The sequence below is a fragment of the Gymnoscopelus braueri genome (assembly GCF_963280865.1).
Source record: "Gymnoscopelus braueri genome assembly, chromosome: 20".
NCBI classification, from domain to species: domain Eukaryota; kingdom Metazoa; phylum Chordata; class Actinopteri; order Myctophiformes; family Myctophidae; genus Gymnoscopelus; species Gymnoscopelus braueri.
Genome location: NC_137622.1, coordinates 22,880,480 through 22,892,532, shown reverse-complemented (window position 1 = coordinate 22,892,532; position 12,053 = coordinate 22,880,480). Strand labels below are relative to the sequence as shown.

Here is a 12,053-nt window from a genome sequence, read left to right as displayed (position 1 = left end):
TGATGTGAAAACAGTTAAAATGTTGTTCTTGTTCTTACAAAATAATATTGAGTGCCTCCTTGGTATTCACATACAGTGGAGCTTATACACTCACTCAATTCACATAATCATCTATAATCTTCCTTATCATTATGTTCAGTAGCATTGCAAGTGGCAGGAATCTCAGGCCATGCATGTCCAGTTCAATATGTCCTTGCAAGACTGCTATCTCTGACCCTGGGCCCAAGAGAATGACTTGAGGTCCATCGCTCGTAGCGACCTCGCCACTCAACCATGAAAACCTTGGCCTCAGACCGGCCTTGTTGCCCTGGTGATACTGGAACACTGCCACACTCTCATGGCAATGGACTCAAACCCAGCATTATATTATATTCTATTGTATTGACCCACATCTACCATTTACTTACACCCATCCAGATCTTCCAGATCAGCACAGATGCAGTTGAGACTATTACAGTAGCTAAGAAAAAGCATAATGTTGGAGGATATACAGTAGCAGAGATACAGTAGCACGCCACTATTGTGGATTGGCCATAGTGGCCTAGAATGCTTTTGGGGGTAGATGATTGATTGAAGATGAGTCAGTGAGCAGATCTCTCACACACGCACGCACACGCACACACACACACACACACACACACACACACACACACACACACACACACACACACACACACACACACACACACACACACACACACACACACACACACACACACACACACACACACTCTGTGTACAGTTTATAAACACAGACACTAGCCCTGAAGCTGCCACCTATCAATATAACAAAAAGTGACACAAAAAAGATAAGCCAAAATGAAATGCATTTATGGGTGACTGACTCACTGTTAATTTGTCGAACCACTGCTGACTCATGACTGAATCACACAGTCAAACCAGTTGCGATGTGAAATATCAAAGCAGTGTCCCCCACCACTAACAAAACAAAGGGACCACTGCACTCTTTTAAGAATGTTTGTTAAAAGATCGATTGCCCACCCCCACCCAGTGAAAGAAAGAAAAATGGAGCCTGCTGCAAAACATCATTCACAGTTTCTGGCATACATAAATAAGCATCAACTGTGTGGATAGGGTGGACTTGCGAGACCCCAACACCCACTAGGCCCAGCCAGCAATGATAATGATCAGGCATCATCATTCATCACGAGTCCAATCCGACGCAGCAATGTTTTGTGATTGTCTGTCTCTGTTGACCTGGTGCTCTTCTTCCTTTCCACCCCCACACAGCCACGCACATGCAGGGTTGCCTAGCAACCCCCAAGAGCAGCCAATGAAATGATACACACACACAGATATTCGGAATACCCAGGAACTCTGCAGAAGGAAGATAATGAAGTCCCACTCCAGTCCACCATCACGTTCCACGTTCCAAACAAGCGTGGGGTTTCAGTCATCTGAAACCCCACGCTTGGAGCAGCATGGGCCAATGCCTGATCCCTGATACTCACTCTCCTGGTTACACACCTGCAGTGCACATACACAATTTTCAAACCCTTAGTGTTAATGACTCTGAGAGTGTAAAGATTTAGCTAAATTCAGTTCATTTTGTAAAGGATTTGCAGAGTATGTGCTTCTTTGTAAGTAACCAAGGCAGTACACACACACACACACACACACACACACACACACACACACACACACACACACACACACACACACACACACACACACACACACACACACACACACACACACACACACACACACACACACACACACACACACACACACACACACACACACACACACACTTTGTGTTTTTGATAAAAGCCTGATTATCATGTATCACTGAACTGGTACCGACTGTTCTCACCAAAGCGGGTTGCTTGTACCGAGCATTCTACGAAATAAAAAGGGTCCGACTAGGTTGCTGTACCGAGTGTTCCAGTTACCCACCTTTTGGCTCAATCGATAGATTGCAAGTCTTATTCAGGAATAACTGGGGAAATTATTTTCTCTGTATGAGCAAGGAAGGGGTCCCATATATTATGGAATTTCCTAGAAGAGCCTCTCAATGTATATCTAATTTTCTCCAGCTGTAAATTATCATGTATCGCTCAAATAAGCAAAAAGGACACTCAGATTTAATATCATTTGAGTGGGCGAACGTCCACTGGATCTAAGCCTGGCAGCCATGAAATCTCAATTTTCAACAGACAAAAGTACTTAGTAGAAAAGGAAAGTTAAAAGCTCTGCAACATCTGCCCAGCCTTTAACACTATTAGCACATTGAGTGAGGGCTTAAGTACAGTCAGCAGAAGATAGATCATCTCATGGCCCTCGGAGGGAGACAGGATTGTAATCTCCTAAGGCGGGGGGGGGGGGGGGGTCACTACAGTAATGGGAACCCAAATTAAACTGCAGCCCCAGGGGAACAGAGGGACCGGGTAGATTATGAGCAGCCTTGGGGCAACACTAAACCCCTTAACCGCGTTGCTGACAGAAGCTGAGGTGCGCTGAGAAAAGGGCAAGGCTAAGATAAGTGGATGCACACCACACACATATTCACACAGAAAATGATTCACATGGAAAACACACACACGCTCGCGTGCAACAGGGTTAGAAAATGTAACCACAGAGGTGCACCACACAGGCACAAAAAGACAATTACACAAATACAGGTCCTGTAAATGTCCATGTATGTGCAACATGTACACACACGTACATGTGTGACACACACACACACACACACACACACACACACACACACACACACACACACACACACACACACACACACACACACACACACACACACACACACACACACACACACACACACACACACACACACACACACACACACACACACACACCAAAGGGCTATACATCGATCAGTTCCACAAAACCCATTGCTGGGCCGGTTTGGATAAATATTTCCTCTCCTTTTACTTCTGTATGTATATTTGTATGCATTTTGGGGGAGGAGGAGGAGGAGACAACAGTGCGAGGTGACAGAGGGATAATCTTACTCCTGGGAGTCTGGGCTGGTGATGTTGATGTAATGACTGTTTTGGTGGAGGGAAAAAAGGCATCCATGGAGGCTAAAACCGACTGCCTGAAGGGCTGGGAGAGGGGAAAGAAACTGGAACGGGACAACATAAATGCAAACAGAACGTTATATAGTCTAATCCCTGGTGGAGCACAGTGATAACACACTCGCCCTGGTGATAAACACTGGCCAGGACATGACAAGGTTATGGCCATGACTAGCTGTCTACCACTGACACAATACATTGTCAGTTCAGGGTAATGTCAGAGCACTTGAAGTGCTGTGGTGCACATTACATTTCAGACCAAATGTATGTCAAATGGTTTTATCCAGTGTTGTAAAGACCAAAGTGTCCGAAGTCTTATGGTGCGTTCACACGGGCCCGATACAAAGATACAAAGATACACAGCATCTTTGTCACTGTGTCGCTTTGTATCCGTGTTGCTCAACATGGTCGTTGATGTCATCTTCATCATCATCATCATCGGAGCTACAGTTGTAGTTTTGTATCATGGTGGCCATTTTGCTCATACCAGAGTATGAAGTAATAGCCTTGTCAGCTGTTTATTTGTTACCTTTCCTCCAGTGCAAAGCTGCTTAGACCAGAAAGCAGATTACACACACCAAATATATAAACAAAAAATGTAGCAAAGCTTATTTGACCCTTGCCTAAAAACAACTACCGGTATTCTATCTGTACCTGTTAGCTCTGTCTGACCCAACTCTTTAGGCCACACATGAGAACGCACGTGAACCTGAAAGGTCTGTGAGAGCCTGGAGCTTTACTCTACAAGAATCCAATCCTTTCCCATCGATAGTCTCACACACACACACACACACACACACACACACACTTTTTATACCACATTTCCTTTTGAAATCTCTTCTCTTTCAATACCTTCTATTTTCACTTTCCTTTATGCTGAAGGAAATCCTGGGTCGGACCTGGAATTGCGTGTTTCAGTTTTATAATGGCAGCATTAACCCCACAGGGAGAGAGAGACAGGTGACCTTGGTGGGGGGTGGGTCACTGAGGGGTCACCGAATGTAATCTTTCAATGAGCAAACCAAGCGCTCAGCAGTCGGGGAATGGGTTGCAGACCAAGCCCTGCTCAGTATTCAAGGCGGTGTGTGTGTGTGTGTGTGTGTGTGTGTGTGTGTGTGTGTGTGTGTGTGTGTGTGTGTGTGTGTGTGTGTGTGTGTGTGTGTGTGTGTGTGTGTGCGTGCGCGTGTATGTGTTCGAGTAGGTGTTGTCAACACAGTAGCAGATCAGCAATGCAATTAGTACAGAAATCCCAAAGGCTAGGTTTGGTTGGAGCGACATATGAAATTAATTATATAATATACAGTATGTCCTGTGATAAGACATCGATTTGAGGTGTTGTGGTGAGCTGAAAGTTGCTCCTTTCTGTAAGGGACACTTTAACCACGAAAGCCCTTGCAACAAATTGTGAAAATGATAGCCTATCTAGCTCACAGCGAGCTTGTAGATCTTCTATTTTTGAAAAGCTATAATCAATCTGCCAAAAATAGCAACCCGAGTGTTTAAAATTAGGCTACAGGCTTGTACACACATACAGATATTTCGATTTCCAATCGCAGGGGGAAAAAAGAGGTCAACAGAGTGACCCAGTTTTCCAAGTCTACAAATAGCCCACTTATTTGTTGTTAGGAATACAGGAAAGGTGGGCACTAGGGAAATCTGGCCACTAGGAAGAGTGGGCACTAGTTGCACTGCCTATGAGACTGCATTCCAATGCTGTCACACGCTCAGTAGTCCGCTGTAGTTTTCACCACAATTAAAATAATAATAATTGTTTTCATTGGTTGCATAGACCTTTATCATGTTCCGTTCATGTACTGTACATGCTCAACTAACCAATAATCAGAAAACATGAACAATGCCTGTATCATGTAATAACGACTATGGTCATCTGTGTGTATAGTGTACTGTTTAGCTATATGTTTTTTTCTCTATCCTAACATTGATCATGTGTCAATTGTTTGGTATCCTTAAATGTTGAGGTATTTGACCATTTTCTCAATTTGTTCTATCTTTTAACAGGCTACTACTATTTTGGCCAGTAAACGCTTATATTGTACTTTTGACCTCGTTGTTGTGTTGTGTTTGGGGGTTTAAAGAACAGTCAGTGGGTTAAATATCACTTTAACAACAAAGCAGCATGCTATGTTAGGATACTACAGCAGACTACTGAGTGTGTGACAGACTGTCACACAGGAATGCAGTCTCACAGGCATGCACCAGTGCATGTGAACCAACACAGTGCTGATGTGCAGGCGTGTCGCGTGTGCTGAAACAACAGTGAACACCAGCTCCTAAATAACAGCACTGCAGCAACTGCCAAAGTTTATTTATTATGGTGTCGAGTCTTCATGGTGCCCAGATTTCCCTAGTACCCACTCTTCTCCCACCAAAGTGCCCACTCTTCCAGGTGCCCACATTTCCCTAGAGGCCACTCTTCCAAGGTGCCCACCTTTCCTGTTACCGTTGTTAGGATCCCCATTATTTGGGCCAGGGTAGCAGCAAGTATTCTTCCTGAGATCCACATAAAAACACAAACACAATACACATGAATGAACCATCTATTATGCAACACATATCAGTAATCTCACATACCTCATTAATCTCAGTAATCCCACATACCTCATTTACCCATTGATTCAACACCCCTCAGACCACCTCACCCACACCGTGACAAGACCCACATTCAGTCACACACCAGACAATAATTCCCCTAAGAATATGGTTGTTATTATTATTATTATTGGGGGGGGGGTATTCGTATTCGTGTATGCAAGTGGTAGCTCTAAAAAACTATCACACAATGTCCTAAAAGTATGCTACCCGCTTATATACACAGTTCACATACCAGTCCTTTGAACGATCATGGCGTCGTGGCAAAGGTGCATGCATCAGGGAGGATTTGGGATTCTCCTGTTTTGAACAATATAAACAAAAAGATATAATTAACGTTCCCAGTAGTTCAACATGTTTTTCAAGGAAATCAAGAGCATCAGAAATGTTCTTCAGAAAGAGAGATGTAATTTCAAACTACACATACCGCCGGGGACTCCCTAGTCCCCTTAGATGTTGGGTGTTTTAGTGGAACTATCAACTAAACAGGTGAAAGACTGGTGACGCGAGGTTACTAAACAGGTCAAGAGCATGAGGCCTGCGATTCAGAGCTACCGGTACATTTTAACACTGCCCCCTTGTGGCTGTTAAAGTGTGATACAAGAATTGACCCCTTCCGCACAAATACAAAATAAAACACAAATAAATAAAAAGAATAAACAAAACAAAACAATATTCCTGGTGAGAATAGTTTGGACGTGAATGTATTTTATTTCATTTCACATGAACAAAAACATGGATGAATAATTAAAGTACCGTTGGTCATTAACATAATTTCTTTATACACATTCTTTACAGTTAAAGATTCTTTTTAAATATTTTACATTTGAGCTACAATACTGTTGATATAAAAATTGAAATCTGGGCACATGGATAATACATAAACATATTAACACACATTTCATGGGAAAGATACACTATCCTACCTCTGCATGCCACACAACAAACTAACCCCTCCAGAAAGTACTACAATATGTACTAGTGCTCCTTTACTGGCTTTGTGGAATATGTAGCTTAATTAGCATTCCTTTCACATATAGTGGAGAAAAAATACCATTTGTTTAGCGTTACTCCGCTTCTAATAACAAAATGCAGAGAATAGCCAATCCAGAATCACTTTTTAGTGGTAGCATTATTTCCTTTCTATGGATATCTTAATCCAGTCATTTTACAGTACAGTGAAATGCATAGTTTGAGAAATGGAATGAACCATAAAGGATACGCCTCCATTATTGTCCTATGGTCATAAAGCTGGGCCATATAATATTATAAACAAACCGCAACTATAATATCTTACCTTGTTTACTGTAAATCACTATGGATTAAGAGCATCTGCTAAATGCCTAAATTGAAAATTGTCTTGTTCACCCTGTTTGCAGTTTAATACCATCTAAAATGTATAACAGCACAGGATCAACAAATGAAATACAAACGCTGTAAAAAGAAAGGTTTTCACACATTTTGAATGTTTGAAATTAGTAACACTGGGACAAATCAGTTGGGTCAAAGGCAAAATGCAGCAGCAGAGCCAAGTGGCTGTCTTCAAGAAAACATGATTAAAACATAGCTCCTAACTGGCCAATTTACTATACTTATAAAACCTAATATGGGCGTGTCAGTCCTAATTTTGAGAGTTGTACATTTTAGGTGTAAGAGTAAAGCATTTAATGCTAAGACCAGACTTTTGAAACAGGCACAAGTAGCAAGGGGGTAGTTGAGAGGAATGTCACTATGACCAAATCATAAACACCACACAAAAGCCTCCTGTTACGGTCTCGGAGGACATTGTAGACTACTATCACTGAGGTAATAGGCTACAGAGACACCCCCTCAAAATAAATCCAATTCATAATTTCAATAAACAATTTAATTGCATATAAACATTGTGCATGGTATGTGCATGGTCTTGACTTTGGAACATCTTTTGGCTCCGTTTGTTTATTGTGACTTAATTAGTTACCTGAACCTATCACCAAAACCAATCGCCAGTTATTGAATTAGCTGTCAGGTGTTTTTTTTCTTCAGCTTGTATAATCATTACATGCTGCTTGGCACCAAGGAAAATGGTATAGTGCAGCCTGATTCTGCTGAGATTGTTTACCATCTGCCTGGCATGCCTCATCGCAACCTTCTCAAGTTTCAACAGCAGCACAATTCTGGGTGTATACCTTGGTGGCACCGGTTTTGTCTCTTTTGCTGAATACAGCTTCAGTTTCCATAAGAAAGGGGAACTGCTGTCATTTGCAGGATTTTGGCCAGCAGCCTGCCCTTTAGATTTGTGTAAATCTAAAGAGCAGGATTTAGATTTACACATGTCACCATGGGGGTTGTGGTTGTCTACTCGTAGTGAGTAGGGCTGCAACATCGATTTTGGGGAAAGAAATACTTTCTTTTTGCTGGTGAAAGTTGCACGGGTGCAGCGCATATAGTATGTGATATGAAACGTAAGCTCATCAAATAACACAATAATCATTGTTTAACATCACTAACTATCTTCCATTCCAATCACAACATATGGTGGATTTATTTTGTGTGTCCGTCCAGTTATTAGCAATTATTTTCAGTCTTGAGTACTTGTGATATCTATAGACAACATTCAACTTAATAGATACAGCACCCACACAATACACAGACATAAAAGACATCCTACAGTATGTTTGTACATGTGTTTAAATAGCATAAATGGACCAATAAGGCTTCAACAATTATTCGGACTAATTGATTTAAACGATTATAAAGAAAATCTATAACTTTTTCCCCCAAATCGATACATTGATACAAAAAAATGTTTTTTATCAAAAACGTGTTACTCGATTATTCGATTAATCAAAAATAGAATAATCACTAATAAAATAATCCATAATTGCAGCCCTAGACACAAGTGCAGACCATTATATTTATGGTGCCTTGGTGGTATGCCAAGACATCATGCCGTGTGACACTACCATGCCGTCATCTTGTTCTCCAAACTTGTGCTTACAGAAGGGCAATTCAACTGAATGACCAGTCACCAGGTAGGCCTTTAGGATCACAACAGAGGTCTACTTAATTCACACCAACTTGTGTATTCTGTATAGCCATGATACAGATCAGTCCCCTATCAACCAATCACTTTGTGAACAGTAAGCTTGTTCATGAAACATGACATCATCCATTCCACCAAGGTAAACTGTCCTTTCTATAAAGATTTCTCTCCATCCCTTGGTAAAAGTAGCCCTCATCAGTTTTGTGGTTAAGAGGAAACTCCTTGCTAGGATATTTTAGTGCCAATTAGGAGCAACTTTTAGTGATAAGATCAAATACTTTGCGAATGCAGCCCCAGAAATTATATTCAAATTGGATTTTGGCTAATTTCTGGCTCTGGCTGGTCATCCATATAGTAGGGATCACCCTGGTGGACCCTGTGGTTATGCACACGCAGGTTACCCCTGTGAGCAAACCTTTTACCACAGTCAGTACAAGCAAAGGGCCTCTTCCCCATGTGAACATCCCGCTGGTGGGCCCTAAGGTTCCCGCTACGCGCAAAGCGCTTACCACATTGGGCACAGCCGAACGGCCGCTCGCCTGTGTGCGTGCGGGTGTGCACAGTGAGCTCAGACGGAGTGAGGAAGCTCTTGTCGCAGAACTGACAGGGATGCAGTCGCACTCCTGTGTGGCGTAACAGATGTCTGCGCTGATGGGAGGGGTAGGTGAAACACTTGGTGCAGTATGGACAGGTGTACGGACGGCCGTTCCCGCCACCGGGGGCCGGCGGGTGGCTGAGAGTGTGCGTGTGCCGGAGGGCGTGGGACTGCGTGTTGGACTGCGGTCGCAACGGGTCTCTGTTGGCAAACGTAGTGGCTCTCCTGATCTGAGGGACAGGGCCCCTCCCGCCCCTGTCGTCGCGGGGTCTCCACGGTGACTGTGCTTGCGATTGGTCCTGCCTTGCCTCCCTCTGCGCCGCCGTCTGGCCTGGCAGTGGGTTCTGGTTGGAGTTCTGGTTCTCATGCTCCTGATCCAGGAAGGGAAAGGAGGAATCGTCGTCCTCGTTGCTGGTCTCATCCGAACCGAAGCCCGGTCGGAAGCACGGCGTATCTGTGCCGGTGCTGCTGCTGGCAGGACCAGAGCAACTGGTGCCCTCCGCCTGAAGGTTTTCTAGACCGGACACCCCGCCTCGGCTAGCTTCCAGACCAGGTAACCACTCCCCTGGCTGAGCTAGGGTGGGGTCAGGTCTGGGAGAGCAACGGCCACTCTGGGAAATGGATAGGAATGGAGTGGAGGCCTGCTCCTGTAGAGGTCTGTGGTCTGCACTACGACTGCCCTGATCCCAGTGTGATACTACAGTGAAGACACAAGAGATTAGAGAGCTGGGTAATTCTTGTTTTACAAGACACATGCAGGTACAAAAACCCATTGAGGCCATTTTACATCAAAATTGCCTATTATTTCTAGCATACTGGATAATGAAACAAATCACATAGATATAAGTAGAATACTTGAATGCACTGGTTTTGTTGAATAGGTAAAGTAGGCTGTATAGTTACATTTCCTACATTTAGCCTTGGCCTGTGTGGCAGACAGGGCGCCTCCCTGCCTCTGGTCCCCTGCAGCAACACTTCCCTCTGGGACCTGGACCGCCACAGAGCTTGGTGTGGGGCGTGACGCTGAACGCTGTGGAGGAGTTTGAAACATGTCGAAAATCAATGAGTATGGAACGGTTGCGAAGGTCTCTCAGATTATGCTTACAATGATATACAATAGAAGCTGCAAAGGCTGCCTTATTTGACTTGAATAACAACGTAGTCTTGTATTCTGTGGGTCTGACCTCATGTTTGACCGAGGCACCATCCTGGCCTGTGGCCTCCTCTTTCAGCCTACGGAGGCTCTGACTAAGGCCCTCCACTGGGTCTTGGTGGGAAGACACCGCCTTTCCCACACTCAGCCCTACAGAGGGGGCAAAGAGGCAAAGTCCATGGGTAAAGCTGCAGCTACTATTCCAATAATAAACACAAATTAAGATCAAGGATGATGAGGACAGTGACTCTACGCTGAAATGCGTCCTCCCGGCCATTCTTGCAGTATTATTCTATCGACATTAAACATGGTCAAGCAGACCGTTTATCCCTGGGTTTGAATCCATGGCCATCTTACCTACACCTGTCAAAGCCTGCTGTCGCCGACAGCCTTCTCCTTCACTATCTCCAGTTGACGTCTCCCCTTCCTCTCCCCCACTCTTTCCGTTCAGCTTCCTCTCTGCTTTGTCCAGCCTTCCTCTGAGCATGGAGATCTCCTCTCCCTTATGCACCAGCTCTGCCTGCTGCTCACACAGGCTGCTCTCAAAGATCTTGGCAATCTCACACACAGCAGCTGCCAGCAGCGAGTCCATGACTGTGGCGAGTTGGGCATGGAAGACACTCCTCACCGACTCCATTGTCCTTTGTTTCAGTGATGATTAGGATGGCGACAATAACAGGGACTTAGGACAGCGTTTTCGGTACCCAGTCTCCAGTGGAAGCTGTAAGACAAGTAGAGCTTTCCAAGACTATTTAAGCTGACCTAAAGCTAGCTACCTTGGAAGCTATGACTTGCCCTGAGATTTTGCCATGTAGAAACAAAGGTCGTTTTCAGCTACCTCTTATTGCAGCTAATAACTGCTGCTGTCCAACAAAGCTTTGTGGACGAGATGATCCTCTGTGGTGTGGCTATGGGATGGTCCAATGATGGCAACGCAAGCTTTAATGTAGCTTTAAAAATGAGGTTAGCTCCTGCAGTGATGACAACTGACGCAGTCTGTTATAATAGCAAACTGTTTACAGTCCAATTTAATACATCTATAGTCTTGTGTTGTAGGCAGTTATCTACCTTCAACTAGCAAACCATGGACAGATTACTAGGAGCCAGCGCTGGTTAGCTTGCATGCTATTGCTACCTAACTATGCATGCTAACGTGTAAACAAGGGAGCCAACGAAGCGTTACCAGTACTTGGTCGTTGGGTACAACAAGCCACCGACCTGACAAAACAAATTCCTCGCTCAGTTTGTAGTCGAGGAAGGAATCAAATACCGTCCATTGTTTGAGAATTCAGAGAGTACAGCTCATGTACTCTTGGCCAGAATAGCCAACCAGAGAAGTGGTGGACTGGTGGTGTGATTTGTCGTCCTGCTAACGCTAGTAGCAGGTCGAGGTACGTGAGTGTGTGTGTGTGATGATTATCAGTGTTGCCAGATTTGACGAGAAACATGCAACCAGGTATGTGAAAACAAGCATTGTGAGCTTGTAGATCTGCTATTTTCAAAAGAATCTTGGGAGAAAACGTGAAATATATATATATATATATATATATTTTTTTTTTTTTTTACATTTTAACACCACAAATCTGCTACGGGGGTCCCCGGACCCTG

General features: G+C 43.9%; 1 protein-coding gene across 2 annotated transcripts; it reads right to left on the bottom strand.

The window, feature by feature from the left end:
- Nucleotides 1-6,370: 6,370 nt before the first annotated feature.
- On the bottom strand, nucleotides 6,371-11,819 carry LOC308075837 (uncharacterized protein). Of its 2 annotated transcripts, none has more exons than XM_080415813.1 (4): nucleotides 10,803-11,819; nucleotides 10,477-10,595; nucleotides 10,196-10,322; nucleotides 6,371-9,989 (listed from the first exon to the last, which is right to left on the bottom strand). In XM_080415813.1, exons 1-4 carry the CDS (start codon nucleotides 11,080-11,082, stop codon nucleotides 9,004-9,006), a joined length of 1,512 nt encoding a protein of 503 aa, XP_080271939.1. In that variant the 5' UTR covers nucleotides 11,083-11,819; the 3' UTR covers nucleotides 6,371-9,003. The 2 variants fall into 2 exon arrangements, with proteins under 2 accessions (XP_080271939.1, XP_080271940.1); XM_080415814.1 differs by having other exon boundaries at nucleotides 10,205-10,322.
- Between the last annotated feature and the right edge of the window lie 234 nt (nucleotides 11,820-12,053).

Bases quoted from the DNA above. Each gene is read 5' to 3' on its own strand.
- LOC308075837 (XM_080415813.1), bottom strand. From the start codon at position 11,082: ATGGAGTCGGTGAGGAGTGTCTTCCATGCCCAACTCGCCACAGTCATG. The intron at 10,596-10,802 runs GTAAGATGGCCA...CCCCCTCTGTAG, and splicing joins GCAGGCTTTGACAGGTGTAG to GGCTGAGTGTGGGAAAGGCG. The intron at 9,990-10,195 runs GTAACTATACAG...TCTTCACTGTAG, and splicing joins CAAGGCTAAATGTAGGAAAT to TATCACACTGGGATCAGGGC.